At 36.3% G+C, this 20,199-nt stretch overlaps 1 protein-coding gene across 1 annotated transcript in view; it reads right to left on the bottom strand.

The window, feature by feature from the left end:
* The window catches only part of KCNU1 (potassium calcium-activated channel subfamily U member 1), a 143,743-nt gene that overhangs the window by 92,664 nt on the left and 30,880 nt on the right, over window positions 1-20,199 (bottom strand). The window contains exons 8-14 of the mRNA XM_008686625.1: window positions 18,650-18,820; window positions 17,621-17,712; window positions 15,890-16,000; window positions 8,149-8,254; window positions 6,984-7,066; window positions 5,774-5,843; window positions 2,433-2,585 (exon numbers count right to left, since the gene is read on the bottom strand). Of these exons, the coding sequence (XP_008684847.1) occupies window positions 2,433-2,585; window positions 5,774-5,843; window positions 6,984-7,066; window positions 8,149-8,254; window positions 15,890-16,000; window positions 17,621-17,712; window positions 18,650-18,820 (786 nt within the window). The remainder of the gene's footprint in view (window positions 1-2,432; window positions 2,586-5,773; window positions 5,844-6,983; window positions 7,067-8,148; window positions 8,255-15,889; window positions 16,001-17,620; window positions 17,713-18,649; window positions 18,821-20,199) is intronic.

The raw sequence follows: 20,199 nt of genomic DNA on the forward strand, positions 1-20,199 counted from the left end.
CAGATATTAACGTAATACTTAGAAAAATCAGGTTATAAGATGAACAACTCTCATTTTATTGATGCAGAAACTGACAGAGAAAGTAAGTGTCCAATCCGAGAAAAATCAATCATGAGACACTGGAGTCCTAGTTCTTAAACTTAAGTTAATAGTTTATTATAGAATCTAAAACACCAGAGCTATGAGTATAGCATTAAAAAATCTTACCCTGATCCTGCCTCGTTTAGGATTTCAGAAAGTAGGTTTTAGACTTCACTTCCAAAAAAAAAAAAAAAAAAATCGTAACCACGAATCTCTCTTAATTCCTATACCCAAAGCCTTCTTATGATGAATATTGACAGACGACCACCTTCAGTGAGATGGTTACAACTTTAGATTACACAGAAAGAAGAACAACATAATATAGGCTTGGTTTTAAATCTCTTCCTCCTCTATTTCCAGGAAAGACATGAAGTCTTCAGAGAGAGCTCTCTTTCTATTTACTTTCTCCAGCCACGGAGATTAAAATCAGAGCCATCATGACACGTTATCTTGTTACTATGTGGACTGTGTATACTATGCTACTACTGTCATTCACTTTTGTTAATGTGTTCCAGTCTTTAAAATGCCCAAAGACCAGCATGCAGGACACCCCTGGGAGCTTTTTTCAGAAATGAAGCCCCACTCAGACTTTTGGAATCAGAATCTGCATTTTAACCGGATCCCCAGGGGATGTGCATGCACAATTAACATTTTGGAAGCACCCTCTCAAACATCCCTGTCCTTGAGACTTGGTGAAAGGGATTAATTCCAACCCACAGAGTGGCAACAGTTTACAAATTCCAATGTCTTGGTTGGAGACTCCATGGAGAGCCTGAGTACATGTATACATGAATAACAATCTTGCAGAAGTTACCTTGCACTTTCTAAGTACACAGCACAGGCAGAGACAATTTCCTCGCAAGCGCTTTTTGAGGCCATGCACAGTGCGCAGGAAGAGAAGGCTAAGGCGGCTTCCTTACAGCAGCATCAAGGCTCATCTCCTACTGTCTGATGGTAATCTCTATTTATCTGCATGTGGTATTTCCTCACATTCGCAGAAAGAATTACAGAAGAATTCCGTGTTTTCCAGCTAGCATTTTGCTGGCCAGAGCATCTTTCATGGTTTTGTTTTGTTTTGTTTGTTTGTTTGGGTTTTGTTTTGTTTTGTTTTGTTTTAGATAGTGCCAGGGACAAAACCAAAAAAAGATGTAAAATTTTTTGAAATCTATTAATGAAGGAAATAAAGTGTATAGAAAGGCCAAGAGGGAAACTGAATATAAGAGAAGGCATATATAGACTCCTAATAAATGGAGAGGAAACGTCACTCTCTGGAGAGCCTCTGGACAATGGGATACTGGGTCCAGCTGAGGGTTGGAACCTTTCCTGAAACATTTCATGTGGGTGGCATTTCGAAGGCTATACTTTGTGCTGTAACAGTCATCCCAATAGTCCCCGTGAGCCGCTTGTCTCAAAGGACCACATCAAAGGACCTGATGTGGGAGACTGTGAGTAGATACCCAACAACCACAGGCATCGAGCAGAGTGGTAAGTCATTAGGTCAGACAATTCTACCTCTACTACTCATTAACATAACTATCGATCAAGTTAGTTAGCTTCACTGACCCATTACTGGGATTCTACCTTGAAATATCAGCAAAGGAAACATAAGGTATTTAAAATGAGTGACAAAGTAGGTACCCAGTATGTGGTGACTATTGTTATTACTGTATAGAATGTCCCCAAAATAACCTGAAAAATTTGATTTTAATTATTTGTTCAATGAATACATTTATTATCAATTATTATGTATTTAATTTATATTTAAGTATATGGTTTTACCACTAATAATATAACCTTTATTTTTATTTATATTTCTGCTTTCAATAACTCAAAGTACTTCTACCTTTATATTCATAACATCGTGGACTGCAGGTAGGAAGCAAGGCTATGATTTCTATTTTGCAGATAAATATTCTTAGACAAGAATAAGATCGATAACTTCTTCAAGGTCAGTGCAGTACCTGGGACTTCAGTCTAAACCTCTCAATCCTCTCATAGTTCAAATGGAAGTCAAATCTCATTTCTTGGGCCCTTCTTGTCTTCCTCAATTTTTTTTTCTTTTTCTTTTTTTTTTAAAGATTTTATTTATTTATTTGACAGAGAGAGACAGCCAGCAGGAGAGGGAACACAAGCAGGGGGAGTGGGAGAGGAAGAAGCAGGCTCCCAGGAGAGGAGCCTGACGTGGGGCTCGATTCCGGGATTCCGGGATCACGCCCTGAGCCGAAGGCAGACGCTTAAGGACTGTGCCACCCAGGCACCCCTGTTTGTTTGTTTGTTTGTTTTCTATTTCTGATCCTAACATGTGAGGATATGGGGGTAACAAGCCAAGATTCAACAATTTACAAGGTTACCTTTTTGTTTTGTTCAACAAATAGAGACGTGAGAAAGGTGCACAAGCCTGGCACCAGACAGCCTTGGGCGATGAAGCCAAGCTTCAACTCTGCAAAGCAGATGATGTTGTCTCCCATATTCCAGTTCCAACTGGGGATCTTTGGCAGAAAAACCTGTTTCATGATAGAAAGTAGGTCAGACATTAAGAAGAAATACAATTCAAGAAAGTCATTTATTTTGTTTTGTTTTGTTTTTCTGAATGGACATCTTTCTTGCATTTATTTGAAAGCATTTACTTGAAAGCATTTATTGTGCTCACATCAGTGGAAAGGATAAGAACAAATTCGGCTTTTAAAATTTGTGAGTGGTCTACTGCTCCCACTTTTTAAAACAAAAATAGTGAGAGTTGCAAAATCGGGTCAAATGATGTAGACCTCTGATTCTGTCCTGAATGTACAATCTTATTTGTTTGCTTTTGTCCTTGTTTTTACTGAGATATAATTGTTATATAACACTGCAGTAGCTTCAGATGCACAAGCAAATGATTCAATGTTAGTACATGTTCTGAAATGACCACCACAGTAAGTCTAGTTACCATCCACCACCTCAATGTTAGGAGAGAACTTTGAAGATCTACTCTCTCACCAACTTTCAAATATACTATAAAGTATTATCAACTATAGTTACCATGTTGTACATCATATTACCATGACTTATTTATTTTATAAACATAAGTTTGCTCTCTTTGATCCCCTTCACTCATTTCACCCCCCCCCCATCACCCCCACCTCTGGCAATCACTGATCTGTTGTATTTGTATGTTTCGGGTTGTTTTTTTTTTAACTTTTAAGGTATCATGTATGAGGGAAATCACATGGTATTTGTCTTTCTCTGATTTATTACACTTAGCATAATTCCCTCAAGGCCCATCCATACTGTAGCAAATGCAGAAATGCCTTCTTTTTTATGGCTGAACAAAACTCCATTATATTTACATCATATATTTTATTATATATATGTATATATGTATATATATATATATATATATATACATATATATATATATCTTTTTCTTTAAATCTAAATGGAGAATTTAGTCTATCTATATTTAAAATAATTATTGATAGGTATGTACCTATTGTCATTTGTTTATTTTTTTCTGGCTGTTTTGTAAATCCTCTGTTCCTTTCTTCTTCTCCTGCTCTCTTCCTTTGTGATCTGATTTTGTGTAGATCTTAGAGTTCTTTCTCTTCATTTGTTGTGTATCTCCTATAGGTTTTTCCTTTTTGGTTACTATGGGGTTTATATAACTCATTTTTATAACAATCTATACTTAAGTTTGATCACATTCTAAAACTACATTTTTACTCCCCCTCCCACATTTTATTTTTGATATCACAATTTATAGCTTCTGGCCTTGTGCAGCTCTAGGAGTCACAGTTATAGTTACTTTTACTGCTTTTGTCTTTTAACCTTCATACTAGCTTCATGAGTGATTAATCCATCTTTAGAACATTAGTTTATTCTGAATTTTACAACATATTTGCCTTTGCCATTGTGACGTATACTTTCGTATCTTTTCCTGTTAGTAATTGTGGCTCTTTCCTTTCCGTTTTAAGAAGTTTCTCTAACATTTCTTGTAAAGTAGTCCTAGTCATGATGAACTCCTCTAGACTTGTTTGTATGGAAAACTCTCTTCTTTCATTCTGCATGACAACACTGCAAGATAGAATATTCAGGGTTGGCAGTCTTTTTTATTTCTTTCAGTACTTTGAATAGATTGGGTCACTCCCTTCTGGTTTTTGCTAAAAGATCTGCTGGTAGTCTTACAGTGGTTTCCTTTTTTTTTTTTTTTTTTTAAGATTTTATTTATTTGACAGAGAGAGCACAAGCAGGGGGAGAGGCAGGTAGAGTGAGAGGGAGAAGCAGGTTCCCCGCTGAGCAGAGAGCCCAATGACTCTCATCCCAGGGCCCCAGGATTATGACCTGAGCCAAGACAGATGCTTAACCAACTGAGCCACCAGGCGTCCCACAGTGGATCAAATGTTGTTCTTCTCTTGCTGACTTTAAGATTCTCTCCTTGTCTTTAACTTTTGATACTTTACGAGCCTTAGTATGGGTCTTTTTACTTCATCTTATTTGCAATTCTCTCTGCTTCCTGGATGTGGATGACTGTTTTCTTCCCCAGGTTAGGGAAGTATTCAGTTACTCTTTCTTCACATACGTTTTTTGCCCCTTTCATTTTCTCTTTCTGGGACCCCTGTAATGCAATTGACATTGTCCCTTAAGCGATCGCCACTTATTTCATTCTTTTTTCCTTTTGCTGCTCTGATTAGGTGTGTTCCACTACCCTGTCCTCAAGTTTGCTCATTCTTCTGCTGCATCTAGTCTGCTGTTGAACCCCTCTATTGCATTTTTTGGTTCAGTTATTAAATTCCTCAGCTCCGTGATTTCTATTTGGTACTTTCTTACATATTCCATCTCTTTGTTGAAATTCTCACTTTCTTCATCCATTCTTCACCCTAGCTCAGCGAGCATCTTTATGACTGTTTCGAACTCTCTGTTAGGTAAGTCATTCATCTCTGTTTCATTAAGGTCTTTTTCTGAGGTCTTATCTTATTCTTTCATTTAGAATATATTCCTCTCTCCCTTCATTTCCCCTGAAGTTCTGCATTAGCTAAAACAGCCACCTCACCCAGTTTTGAAGAAATGGCCTTGTGTAGGAGTTGAACCTTACTGTATATCCCTGCCATAGCTTCTGGTTCTCTCTCAAACCTTTGTGATTGTCAAATCAGCCTAATTCATTTTTAGGGACACCCAGTAGCTGAGGGTATGCCCAGAGCTGTCAACGTCCCAAAGGAAAGGATCTCAGCACCTAGATTCAGGTGGATTGGAAGTTAGACTCTCAGGCAGCAGGTCTTAAAATATGAAACTATACTTCTTTACAAATTTACATTTTTAAGTGATTAACAATCTTTTCTAAAAGATTTATTTATTTATTTGAGAGAGAGAGAACAAGAGCAGGGGGAGGGGCAAGGGGAGAGTGAGAGAATCCTCAAGCAGACTCCCTGCTGGGCATGGAGCCTGATGTGGGTCTCAATCCCAGGACCCTGAGATCACGTCCTGAGCTTTAACTAAGAGTTGGATGCTCGACCAACTGAGACACCCAGGATACCCGAAGTGATTAACAATCTTAATGATACTCCAAATTTCACCTGTAACTGGAAAAACCTTTTTGCGTGTAGACCTATAGGTCTATTAATTATAGCAATTAATAAGTTCTACTACTTAGATGAAATAAGTCATTTAACTCCATAGACTAAAAGAGGAGGATAATAGATAGACTAGAATGTTATCATACCTTGTTATGGGATTGAAGTATCTGTATGATGACTCTGGTATTAGGGTAATAGTTCTTGATAGAGAGAACCCTACATAAATAACAAATACACTCATCAGTGATGTGCTATATCCAATGGCTTTGCAATATAATTAAATTAAGAATTAAATTAATAATTAAATTGATGTGGGTAAGCTTAATAAAACAACACATAAAATTCACTGTCATATTGTTTTCTAAAAATGTTCTGTTTAATAGCATACACAGTAAACAGTGCTGTTGTTTTAGTGATTTAGTGAATGAAATGAATGAAAAGGTCAGCTCTTAGTACTAGGAGACTGTGGTCTTCTGGAACCAATTCTTGAGGATGAAATAGACAGTTTCATGTATTTTAGCCTTCAGACTCAAACACATTAATTACAGGAAAAAACAGAGATTGAATTTCTGTCTATAACATGACTCATAGACTCATAGCTCATAGACTATCTTATTCAACTTTCTCATTATACATATTAAGAAACTAAGGTTTATCTCATACACACTGTATTATGCACAGCATATGTTCTCAACTGTTTCTTGCTATTTGTAGAATCACCTTCAGCTATGTATGTTTATTACGCTCTGGGGACCAGGAGTTCATCTGGGTTAGGCACAATACCATTGCTATCATAATGAAGCTATTACTACAAGTCAAGTTCCTGCTTATAGATAGCCCATAGTTAAAGGTGGTCAACACCAATTCTAGTCATCTTGAAGATACTTGCCAATAATCACAAGCACATTATACCAAATGATACCCAATATTTCAGCAGAACTACTGGAGAAAAACCCCAAGAAGTAAAGTCTACTAACAGGGCTGACCAATCACAAATGGCATCTTTATTTTTGGTGGGTTAAAGATGTTATTTATAATGGTGTTATCTGAACAGTGATCAGTTATTTGTATGCTTGCTTTTTCAATTTAAATAGTTATTATCCATATGAAACTTTAGGAAAGTATGTGAAGAAGCACAGAGATACTCAGAATACTTTATTTTTTACTTCCTTATTCCTACATCTTCACAGCCTCTGGGAGAGAAAAAAAAAAAGGCAGAAACCTGGAATATGATGAACCTAGTGCTGTGACAGATGATATCTTCTCCTCTTTAGTCCATTGCACTAGGCTTTATTTTAAAAGAGGTGGAAATAAAATCAGCAGTGAAGCATATAAAACAATGTGCCAGCTTCTTACCTCATAATGTTTGAAGTGTCTTCAGCTTGCGAATCACTGCACAAAGGGTTGGCTATAATCAGGCATGCTTCTGCAGATTCCACCTATTCTTCAAGATTAAACAGCAGCTGTCTTGTTAATTACATGGGAAATGCTCTACTGTTCCCCCTGTGGGTTTTCCTATGGTTTCATCATAAAATTTCCCATAAGAAAGAGAACACTCTTGGGAAGAAGTTGTGATAAGGATGTCTTTACATCAGGATCAGAGTCCTACAGACGCTGTAAGGGCTGGAAGTGCTGCAGCAGACAGATCTGTGCATAGGGTCTCTAACAAAGATGCAAGACTGCTTTAAAATGGGGAAAGTGCATACTTGCATTTTTCCTATTGTCCAAAACCAAGATTTTAAGCAACTGTCTGTATATTTATGTCCCTTTCAGGACAGCAAAGAATGGGGGAACTGGAAGTATGCCTGGCCCAAAGTAAGCATTCAATATTTGGGGATTCTGAATCTTAAAGGTCTAGAAAACTATTGAAGTGGCTCTTGTAATACCAACTTGTGGGAAAGAGAAAGCTTATTCGAGTCTGTCATTTTCTATTTCAATTCTTTATGTTAACTCTATAGATCTCTGATTCTAAAAACTGCAGCCCTTGGTTTATATGATTCTGTGAAACCTAAAACATGGGGAGAAGCTGGCTTTGATCTTATTTGAAAGCTGTCTAGATGGCTGGACTTTGCTCATTATTTTTCTTCCAGCCTTAATGAGATTTCTGCTATTTTCCTTCATGTTTCTTCTATCAGACGGCATATCAGTGTGTTTAGAAAAAGTTGGGAAATCTGTCATCTGGTAATGATCCTACTTGGATGATAAGATTAAACACACTTTTGCTATCCAAAACTTTTTCAGATTTCTTAGACTGATAAAATAACACTGCATTAGATAAATAGAGAATTTCATGAAATAAAAAAATGTAAATATAGGTAAACGGTGAGTTCCGCTTGATATCTGTCAAGGAGGACTTGGAGATCAATTACTACATTTCCTTTATGATCACTTTTTTAAATTGAGGAAGTCTTATTTTCTTCCAATTTAAGCATCCGGAGTAATACTTTTGAAAGAGCAATATATCTTATCATCTTAATTGTTGCAGCTTAGGGAAACTAGAAGAAAAAGAACTAGTTCTTACCGCAACCCGCCTCAGATCATCCCACTTAAGTGCAGATCCAGAAATAAAAGTTGTAAAGGCCATGTTGCACTTAAATATGGTTTCTAATTCCAAGGAAGGAGGGACCCTGGGCAAAAAATATAGTACCAAAGATGTAAAAAGATGCCTGAATTTGGTGTAGGGGTTGTTATATTTATTTAACGCCCATAACAGAACTCCTAATCTCCTCTAGGAAAACATCCATCCTCCCTTACTTATCCATACTAGCCTTATTCCAGGCATGGGCCTGAAGCTCAGACCTAGTCAATCACCACGGTATGAAAAAGTGCAACTCAGGTTGATGTCCGAAAATTTTAAAAAAGGAATTACTAAGGAGGATAAGATAAAAACATTTCAATTATTCAAAAAGATATGGCATTTTAAAACAATGATGAACTTAATGAAATAGCTTCTAAACATATAAAGAAAAAGTTGACAAAACTAGAGAGATAAACTGATGAACTGACAATGCAATGAGATTTTACAATTATTCTCTCAATTTTTGATCGATTAAACAGAAAAAAACTGTCACGTTTGATGTTTCTAAGTCCTTTGTTTTCTTTTTTCCCTTTATTGAGGTATAATTGACAAATAAAATGGAGAGATAGATAAAATGTATCATGTGATAATTTGGTACCTGCATATACTGTAAAAGGCTTCTTCCCATTAACTTTATTTACACATCCATCACTTCACATCATTATCTTTCTTTCAGGGTAAGAGCATTTAAGTTCTGATCACTTAGCAAATTTTAATTACACAATATAATGTTTTTAGTTTTAATCACTATGTTATACATTAGATCCTCAGAAATTATTCATCTTAAAACTAGAAATGTGTACCCTTTTACCAACCCATGTCTATGTCCTCCCCCTGTATCCCAGCTTCGAGCAACCACCGTTCTACTTTCTGCTTCTACGAGTTTGCCTTTTATTTTTTTAAGATTCCAGATATAAGTGATAGCACACAATATTTGTCTTTCTTTGTCTGGCTTATTTTACTTAGCATAATGCCCTCCAGATTCATCCATGTTGTCATAATAACAGGATTTCCTTTTTTAAGGCTGAATAATATTCCATTGTATATATATATATACATATGTATCTGTATATATATATGCATGTATACAAATCTATATGGGTATATATATATGTATGTATAAACATATATGTATTGTGTGTGTATATATATGTTTTATATATTCATCCATTACTAGATACTTAAATTAGGTTGTTTCTATACCTTGGCTATTGTGAATACTCCTAATTGTGTTTTTGAGAGCACACAATTTATCAAAGTGATAAATTACTTGACCAATAAGGAAAGCCTCAACATACTACAAAAAATAGTTGTCATACACATTATGGTCTCTGATCACAACACATTTTAAGTTATAAGTTAATAACAAAAAATTCTTCATTTCTTAAAAAAATAGACTGCTAAAAGTCACATGGGCTAAGAAGCAATTATAACAGAAGTTATAAAATTCTTAGAAATAAATCATGTTGCAAACACTAAACATCTAAGCCTTTGGATACAACAAATGCAATGCTTTCAAAGAAATGTATGGCTTCGGACATTAATATTGCAATAAAACCAAAGAAATAAGAAGGAGAAAGACAACAAAAATAGGAGTGCAAAGAATGAAATAGAAAAGAAATTATGAAACAAAGAAGATCAATAAAACTAAAAGCTAGATCTTTGAAAACAAACAAACAATAAGAAACTAATACAATAGGCAAAGCTGTAGTAAAATTGATGGGGAGAGAGAGAAGACAAAAATACAGGGAACTGAATTCATTATACTGAATGAAGAAGATAAAATACCTACAGGAAAAGTAGAGGTAAAAATAAGAGTGAAAGGGGCGCCTGGGTGGCTCAGTTGTTAAGCGTCTGCCTTTGGCTCAGGTCATGATCCCAGCGTTCTGGGATCGAGCCCCGCATGGGGCTCCCTGCTCAGTGGGAAGCCTGCTTCTCCCTCTCCCACACCCCCTGCTTGTGTTCCCTCTCTCACTGTCAAATAAATAAATAAAATCTTTAAAAAAAAATAAGAGTGAGAGAACACAACAGATAACTAAATGCAACAGCTTTTAAAATTCAAACAAAACAAATTACTAAAAGTATCTTATCAGAACTCACTCTAGAGGAAAGATAAAGCCTGTATGGTCCTATGACTATTAAAGAAATTGAAGCCATAATTTAAAATCTCTCCAAACAAAACGAAGACAAAACACACACAAACACCAAACAAAAATTTAAATCCACCACTTCTAAATGGTTTTACAGTATCTTCTACCACACTTTCAAGCAACAAATCATCCCATTTTTTATACAACATCTTTCGAAGATATAAAAAGGAGGGAATAGTTTTCAGCTAATACTACAAAACCAAACTAACCATAATTCCAAAACTATTAATTTACCACAATAACAAATTTAAAGTAAAAAAAAAAAATAGAGTCATCTCCGATACAGAAAAGATGGTGATAAAAATATATTTCACAGTTAAGAAACACAGCTCATGGTATATGAGGTATAGAAGAAAATACCCCTCACCCAATAAGGAATATCTTTAAAATAAAGGATGTCCTTAATGACAAAATATTAGAAAAATTTTCTTTGAAATGAGAAAGAAAAAATATCGCCACTTTTTTTGCTAATGTTATATTTGATGTCTCATCAAGTACAATAAGAAAATAAAATAAATTGTACATAGAAGGATTGGAAAGGAGAAAATAACGGTCTTTATTTGAAGCTGTTATTTACATAGAAACCCCTAACAACACTACAAAAAAAGATTTAAGTAATGTAGAAATTTAGTAATATAGATAGATAGAAGATTAATATGCAAAGGTCAATTCTGTGTTTTATACCAAAAGCAAACAACTAGAAAAAGTAACTAATGAGACAGTATTTCCAATAATATCAGAAAAAATCAAGTACCTGGAAATATAAACATACATAAAATAAATATCACATTATTACTGTTTTATGTTGTATATTCTCTAAGCCTAGTTATCTGACTCTTCTGGAAGTTTTGAGGGCTACATAACATCTATTTATACATTTCTTTCTGCTTAATTTTAGCCATAAGTAGTTTTTGTTGCATGCCACTAAGTACCCTGATATACAGGAATATAAATTAATAGTTCATCTTTATGACAATTTATATCATAATATCTTGGAATTTTTTTTCTTAAATAACAGGTAACCAAAGAAAGGAAAGTAACAATTTCTCTATCAGTTATCTATTTTTCCTTAAAATTTTGCAATATCTTTGTGGCTTGAAATAACAAATTATTATTTCTTGAAATTCTTTGGTTTGATTCGGCTCGGATGGGTGACTTTTCTGCTCCCTGTGGTTTTGCTGGAGTCACTCCTATGTCTGCGTTTAGCTGAGAGCTTTAGTGGGCTAGGACATCCAAGATAGCATCACCTATATGTCTATTGCCTCAACTGGGCTAGCTGAAGGAGCTGGCACCCAGTTGGGCCTCCTCTCCATCAGAGTAGGTGAACTTCTTCTACAGTGCTTCAGGGCTCCAAGAGACTAGAAGCAGAAGCTGCCAGACCTCTTGAGGGCTGGGCCCATAACTGGCCCAGCCAGTCATGTATACTTTATTGGTTAAAATGAGTCAAGAGGCAGTCCAGTTTCAACAGAAGGGAGAACAGACTCTACTTTTGTTGGAGTAGAATATGTGTCAACAACTGGGAGGAATCCTGGCAGTCATCTTCTAAAAACAATCTACCACAAGAATTCACATCCCTCCCCTGTACAAAATATTCTTTCTTTCCCAAAGTTTTATCTCGTTAAAGCATCAGCTTAAAGTCCTGGATCTTGTCATCTACGTCAAGTCTAGATGTGGATGGGGCTCCTCAGGCACAGCTTCTCCTCATCTGATGACCTATGACCTAGGTAGACAAGTCGTCTCCAGCTCAACACCCAGCATACCGAGATGAGGCAGGGATAGGAAAACTGCAACAGACACTCCCAACCAAAAGACGCTGTGGTGGTAATGGATGGCACATAGAAATCACTGGTCCACTGAAACTGTGAAATCTATCTGAGCACATATTATGCCCCCTGACTCAGAGGGCAGAGCATGTTTTTGATTAGGGCCCAGTACTGCTCTCATGAGCCAATCCATTGTTTTTCTCAATTCTTATCTCTGCCCTCTGACCCTATGAGTCATCTTCTGTTTTCCTAATAAATGGCCCAGGTTTGTCCCTGAGTAGCTTTCTCAGCCTAATTCCTGCCTATGCTGGGTTGGGGGCCAAGAGGCATTTGTTTCCATTGTGAAGCCTCTCTGTCCCTTTTACTCCAAGCTGACAGTTAATTTCGCAGTAAAATTTTCTTTAAAGCACTGATGACCTTCTGTGAGTGTTATTCAAGTTCATGCCCCCCAACTCGTATTTTCTGGATTCCTTTGGAGACAGATCTCTACTTTGAGAAAGTCAGAATTCTGGGAAGAATGTCCTTCAGCTTCTTCGAAGCCCTTTGCCTGCCTAAAAGGAGCATCTGCAAGTCGCCACCTTAAATTTTTCTGAGGTCTTAACAAAGGATCTTACAGCTGCATCCTTGATTAGATCCTACCCTTTGACCTTGAGGTCACATTTTATAGTACCCTGGATTTGATTTTTTCCCCTTGAGGTAATTTACCTCCGACATGTTTTGGCCAGCTGGAGAGACTGTTCTGAGCCTTCTATATTTTCTTTAAGTTCTTAAAAACTAAAGAGTTTCTTTTTTACCTCCATTTTCTTACAATATCCCATCATACATGATTATACTTAAAGCAAATGACACCTAACATTCTTTCAGGAAATTTTCTTAGCCACCCTCGCATTCTTACTCGGTACATTTCCTATCTATCATGTTATTTTGCGGGACATTGTTACCAAAATTGTGCTGTTCTTTCCATACCCGATGGCAGTGTTCTTCACTGTTTTTCCAGCCTCTAGTAAGAGTCTCCATGCAATCCAGGATCTAGCCTCTGCCTACCACCCGTTCCAAGGAGAAAGCCACATTTTGGCTTTTGTTATGATAGCAGCCCACTTCCAGGACCACATTTTGTATCAATTATCCCTTTCCACAGAACAAACCGTTCTGGAACTTACTGATCTAAAACAACAACAATATATTATTTCTCAAGACTTTGTGGGTTGGCTGTCTCAGCAAGGCAATTCTTCTGTTCCATACCGTGTTGACTGTGGCCATTCATTGGGGTACATTCATCAGGGAGCTTGACTGAGAGCTGGAATGTCCAAAATGACTTTACCCGCATGACTATTATTTCACTTATGTGACTGGAGCAGCTGACAGCTAGTCGGACCTTCTCCCCAGCGAGCTACTCTGACTCTTTACACTCCAAGACAGTGAAAGTTGAAACTATTGATCTTCTTAAAGGCTAGGCCTGCAACCAGCAAAGTGTCACCTCTGTGGCATTCAATTTATCAAATCAAGTCATGGGCCAGCGCAGATTCAAAGGGGAAGAGGAGGAGAGTCCACCTTTTATTGAGAGGAGCGATATGAATATACAGCCAGGGGAGGAAATGTTAATAGTTATGTTAAAGAAAAATCTACCATAATTGCAGATCATGATCATTGTTTTAAAGGAAATATAATGGAGCAGTGAGAAAGAAGGATTAGAAGACACTAGTTTAGAGCTTGAATTGGGGGTGTGGGGAGACTCTCTGAGTGCTGAAGGGTAAAAATAAATTGATCATATAACAGTAGGAGAAGAGCTTCTGAGAAACAAGCACAAATCAATAAAGTGGCCTTTCTAGAAACTAAGGAGAGATAAAATCTTAACTTTGAATAGGGTTGTGATAGTGAAGATGAAGTGGTAGAAACAGAATTAGTATTTATTAAGGAGACAAAATTGACGATATTGATGAAAGTGTACATAGGATTTGAGGGAGAGGAGTAGCAAACACAATGCTTCATTTTCTGTTTTAAGGAACTACACTGATAACATCCCATTTACTGAGATAGAAAATGAGGTTTGCTTTCCTTCCTTTATATACTTTTTTATTTGCCTTGTTAGCTGGAGAGAGGGACATAAGATCATGAGTTTACTTTTGAAAATGTTAAATCTGAGGGGCCTTTGAAACACTGGAATGGAAATATCCAGTAAGCAATTAGTTTGTGAATACAGAGCCACAGAGAATGTCTGGCAGAGGACATAAATTTTAGAGTCATCAGAAATTATAGGTAATTGGAAAAATTCTAGATGAATTTTATATCATTTAAAAAATTTCATTCATTCTCTGGACAAGTACCTATAATAACCTACATTAGTTCATGAAAATACAGCAGTAAATACATCTAATGATTTCCTTTTTGTCTCGACTGGATTATAATTATTAGCCCCTTATGAAAATTTTAGCACTTTTTTTTTTGCTCTTTTTTTTTACTATTTTTTAAAATAAGGATTCAAGTAATATACAAATTATGGAGAAGACGGGCATGCGACGATAGTGAAACAGAACTGTTGGCTGTCCATCGACAGCACCAAGAAGGAGTTCAAAATGCCTGTCATCTCCTACATGAGAGCCTAAGTTACAGTGGACTGGGCATGCCCTAATCTAAAACGTACAAAGTGTTAACTATAAAATGGGTGAAGGTTGAAGTGACCCTGTATACAAGGCTGTATAAGATCAAAATGTCATTTCGAATACGTCTGACTTATTTAGCGACGTGTGGATGACTGATGAGCCTTTTAGACAAAATGAAGAAGCTAGCTCACCACACTTTTCACAAAATCAATTCCAGACAGCTTAAATATAAAATAATTCAATATGAAAACATAAAAACGCCAGAGGAATATTTGCTTAATTCTAGAAGAGAGAGGCCAAAAAATGCCACAAAAGCCAGATGCCAAAATGAAAGAGTTGATGGATTATAGTGCATGTAAATCCAATGCTCTGTATTAAAATAAAAGCATGTGCACACACACACAGACAAAAGCAAAGAGAGAGAAATATTTACAACACGCGACACAAAAAGGCTAGTATCAAAATATATTAAGACTGCTTAGAAGTCAGTAAAGCAACAGATGACCATCCTCAAGGAGCAGACAGGAATGAAAAGACAAATTCCTTCATTCATCAAAAAACTGTCAAACATACAAAAATTGTTCAGTCTCACTAGGAAACAAAATTGTAGGAAGAAAAAGCAAAAAGGAAACCATCAAAACATATAAAAATTGTTCAATCTCACTATGAACCAAAATTGTAAAATAAAACGAGGAAACCATTTTGTCTATTTAAAAATCTTTTTGTACTAAGTATGCATTTTCACCAAATAGTTGACCTGGACCCTACCTGCGGAAATGTAAGCTTCGTAGAACAAAAACTTCATCAATAACAATCCTTTCTGCATCTGTTTGAACTCACACTTCCAATTCTGAGAATTAACAGAATAACAAGTATAAAGTCTACCAGACTTGTGCACACAATGATGGTCGTATGTAATAATAATAAATATGGAATACTTTCCTAAATGATGGGAACTCTTTCAAACAGTGTTAGGACATATACAGAAAAATATCAGGCAAGATATATTCGAAAATATTCTCTCAGATTAACTCTGGTTTTTAAGATTGCCTTTTCTTTTAATTATTATTATTTCCTAATTTTTCTATGAATATTGCAAGGGTCATTTTCTTCCATTAAAAAATGCACGCATATTTCAAGGATTAATTTAGAACCCATGAACCATACTTACTCTCCCAGAAAAACAATCTCGATATTGATTTGCCCTGACTTATGGCGGAGAAAATTCCTCAGGAAAGCAGTCACACTGTCAACTGTAATGTTTCCACAGACCACGATGAACCTAGGGAGCAAGACTAGGTGAGGTGGATCATCTGAGGAACAGAAGTATCTTCCTGTCAAGATTTAGAGATGGACAATTTGCTTAAACTTAGCTTTAAATCAATCTGGTATTTGAATTACCCAGATCTTAAAAATAGAAACACTGAAGATTGCATTTCCAATAAAGAGAAGAGACAACAAACTTCTGTAGTCCTAATTCATCCCATGTTGGGTATGAATCCAAACATATGAATTACACATAGCTTTTCAGGAATACAATAATAACTACCATAATCGCTATGTTTTTCATAGTTATTATAATTTATAATGGACTGGTGCATGTGTTAAGTCACTTGATTTTTTTCACCTGATTCCTGATTAGCTGATCTGTCTCTTTTTTCAAAGCAACAACAGAGGCTCAGCATGGTTCACTGATTTTCTCAGAGTCAAATAGTATGGCAGAGATGGCAGTACTTTCTAGGTTATTCTGGTTTATCTTCCACATCAAAAATTATCTTGTCCCCACAAAAAAGTGAGTCCAATGGAGAGACATCTAGGACAGGTACAAAAATCTATGCACGTAACTTTTACAGTGAAAAACAGCTGTCACTTTCCTCGGGTTTCATGCATTCAAAGAAGCTATTTTTCCCTCTATTACTCATTGAAGGAAACCAAGTGTACATTCACTTAACCTTAAATTTTCCAGACCTTTTGGGCTACTTTGGCATGTGTTCTGCATCTCTTTCCCGTAATAAATTGGATCAGGCTTTGGCTTATCTAGTTCATTTCACTATTTTCAATATTTTTCACTCATTTTATTATTATTATTATTATTATTATTATTATATTTATTTTTTACTTTCCCCTTCAGACTACTAGGTCAGTCTTGGTTTTCATCCAGTTGTGCTGAGACCACTCCAAGAGAGCTTCTCTTCACTGTACCTATTTCCTCTAGAGCAGATGGAGACTAAATAAAAACGAACCGCTTCAAATTTAAGATCTCCAATCCATTCTCTCCTTCTTAGATGTGAAAACCATAATAGAAACTGAAGTAACACATCACAGAGAAATAGGGTAAAAAAACAACGCCAACTGTTTCCCTTCTAGAACAGGTGGCTGTGACATGGACAAAACAGGTGATCTACGAAGTGTTGTAGAAGATGTGGAAATTGCTCTTCCCGCTAGCAAACCTCTGCCCGTGAATTAGACCCCATGTGGCACAGGGACATTTTGGCTAAGACAACAGAATTGAAGTCATTATTTTAGTGGCTTTAATTTGATCCATTATGTGAAGTTAGCCATAAGTTAACCACATGATTAAAATGAATATGACAGTTGGTAATAGATTAAGAGAAGAGTTAGTGATAAGAGATGTAGAAATATGGCCCCAATCAATATTTGACAGGGAATGACAACATTATCTGTCACTTTAGTTGATTTACTAAGGGCTAAGCATCTACGTAGCAGTGATTATTAAATAGCAAATATCTTCTTATAGTATTTATGTTAGCACAACCCTCTTAGCTGAATGAAGGGCCTTGCCAATATATTCACCTACGCCAGGCGATAGGTATTTAGAAAGGGATATGTGACTAGTAGGATCTCTCAAACTGTAGAAATTATACTTGAAAGCCATACTTACTTTTTCCCTTTGACTACTTCATAGGAACTGGTATATTTCCTCTTGTTAGCAAAAAGTTCCACCATTTCAGGGACATAATTCGCAAATAGGATCTAAAATGATTAGCAAATAAAATCTTAGGTGCCTTTATTTTCAAGGGTAGTCCAAAATTCTGAGGCTATTAAGGAGAAAGAAGGTACATAAAACTTTCTCTTACTTAGGAGGGGTGTGACTATGGAACTGTTTTTAGAAGGCAGACCATTTTTCTTTCTTACTTCAACCTTTGGATTTGGTTTAAATCAAATAAAATGCTTTGCAGCATTCAAAATGATGAAAGCAAAGACAAGCAGTAAGGCAACCTTCCTGCCCATTTTGTCCCCTAGTCACATCTAACTGTCTTTCTGACTCTTTGATTCAGTACTCCTTAAGGCCTTAGAAAAAAATAAAGCATGTGGGACAGAGAGGGGTCCAGGAAAAATGAATATAATGAGGGGATGTAACAATATGGACAGAGGAATATCAGCAAGGTGGAGTGGAGAATTCTGTTAATGGTTTTTAAGGGATTGAAATTAAAGTCACTAAAAGAAAAGGTTTCCTTTCTCCATGACATACTCCTGAACCAAGTACAGCTGTTCACATATCTGAAATAGAATGCTAGTTCAGAGAGAGCTTACTCATTTAGTCTAGAAAGAAGATAATTTTCTTCAAATCAACTCTCAAACGCCCTTCTTCCTCTTTGGAAGAAAGACTTTAGTCTGATGGCCAAAGATAAAGGAATATAGGGTTGCTCAATTCAATATAGAGTAAATAAGGAAAGTCTGCTCTCCTTCGTCTGCCATCCTCATCTTTGGCCATCAAGCAACTATGTCATGCACTCCAGGGGATGCAGTTTGGAAAATACTGGCTCTAAGTATCTTTCCATTTTCATTTGACACCTACTCTGAATAATGCAACATTCACTCTCAAACCTATATCGTTCTATTTCTCACCATTAACTACATGTTTTTGCTTTATGTAGCTATATTCAAAGATATTAAAAATATTCTTCACCAAACTCCCCAGAGTGAAAAACATGATGAAGGTCCGTCCTAGGGATGTCTTGGCTACCACATCTCCAAAGCCAACAGTTGACGTTGTTGCCATGACCAGGTAAATAGACTCAAAATATGATATATTCTGTGAATTTCTACCTTTGAGCCAGGGATCACCAGAATTTTCCACCTGTCCAAAGAGAGGAGATTCAGGAAAGGTCTCTGAATGGAATCCAAGGGAAAGTTTATAAAGAATAGGCAAAACACTGAACTAGTTTCACTTAGTTCAATCCAAATGAAGTATTGATTCCCAGGTGGCACTAAAGGGTTTGCAAAGTGTGGGTAGTGATTGTGAAGGCTTGTGTTCCTTCACTGTGATTACTGCTGAACTCTGAGGTGACATGGAGCTTGACCCCACATTCGGAGTGTTCCACCAGGGGACTGGCTGCCCTCTCTCTCTCTTCATTTGGGCAAATCGTCGCATCCAAGAGTCATGAGACTCCAAAGGCTCTCAGATGGAGCAATGGTTATTTATTCTTATTTTCCACTAGCTCAGGATTATCATTAAAAAAGAAGCACTTAGAAAAAAAAGAAGCAGCACATACATGAGCACTTCATTTCAATGAGCTTAAGCACATGAAGGCTAGTGTCCAAGGAAAAGCAAACAAACAAGTTTTGCAGGTTATTCCCCACCTCCAAAAAAAAAAAAAAGTCTTTTCAGTGTTTAAAAACAAAACTCTGAAGAATATTTCCTCTGATTTCTCCGGAAGTCTTCATATTTTAAGAAAACTAAATTTATTAGATTATCTTTTTTATATTAAATAAAATAAGTAACTTAGGCAATGGCACTATACTTCATATTTGTAGTATATAAACTTATAAATATGATATATATATAACAATTGTATAATTATACAACTTTTTCCATTTTTTGGCTTTTTTTTCCAAATAGCTGACATATTTCCTGTTTTCCATTTTTATTTAGCACAAAAATGATAAAATGTTAGAGATGCCTGAGGAAAGTAGGCTTTTTGTTTCAGTCTTAAGAACTGAAACAGAAATAGAAATAACATTGTTCGATCGGGTATTTGATCACTTTTTAAAAGTGACCGCTTCTTAAGTTTTTTTTTTAAAGATTTTATTTATTTATTTGAGAGAGTGCGCAAGCAGGAATGGGGGAGGGGCAGAGGGAAAGGGAGAAGCAGACTCCCCACTCAGTGGGGAGCCCAACATGGGGCTTGATCCCAGGACCCTGAGATCATGACCTGAGCTGAAGTGAGACACTTGACTGACAGCCACGCAGGTACCCCTAAAAGTGACGTTTCTTAAATTTGATGAATAGGTTAAAGGTGTGGACTCCTATAATACCCTACTCTGAAATAAGAAAGGGATTGTACATCTATATTTAACTCCCATGGCTGGCAGTGGATTTTGTTGCAAAGTCTACTAATCTGCTTCCACTAATTTCTGGAGTCTTCACTGTTTTCTGAGACTAGTATATTATAAGGAGACCAGTTTAAACCACTCAGATTAAGTTATATATATGTATTTAAGCCATATATATATATA

This window comes from Ursus maritimus, unplaced genomic scaffold, assembly GCF_017311325.1.
Source record: "Ursus maritimus isolate PB19 unplaced genomic scaffold, ASM1731132v1 scaffold_28, whole genome shotgun sequence".
In the NCBI taxonomy this organism is placed as follows: domain Eukaryota; kingdom Metazoa; phylum Chordata; class Mammalia; order Carnivora; family Ursidae; genus Ursus; species Ursus maritimus.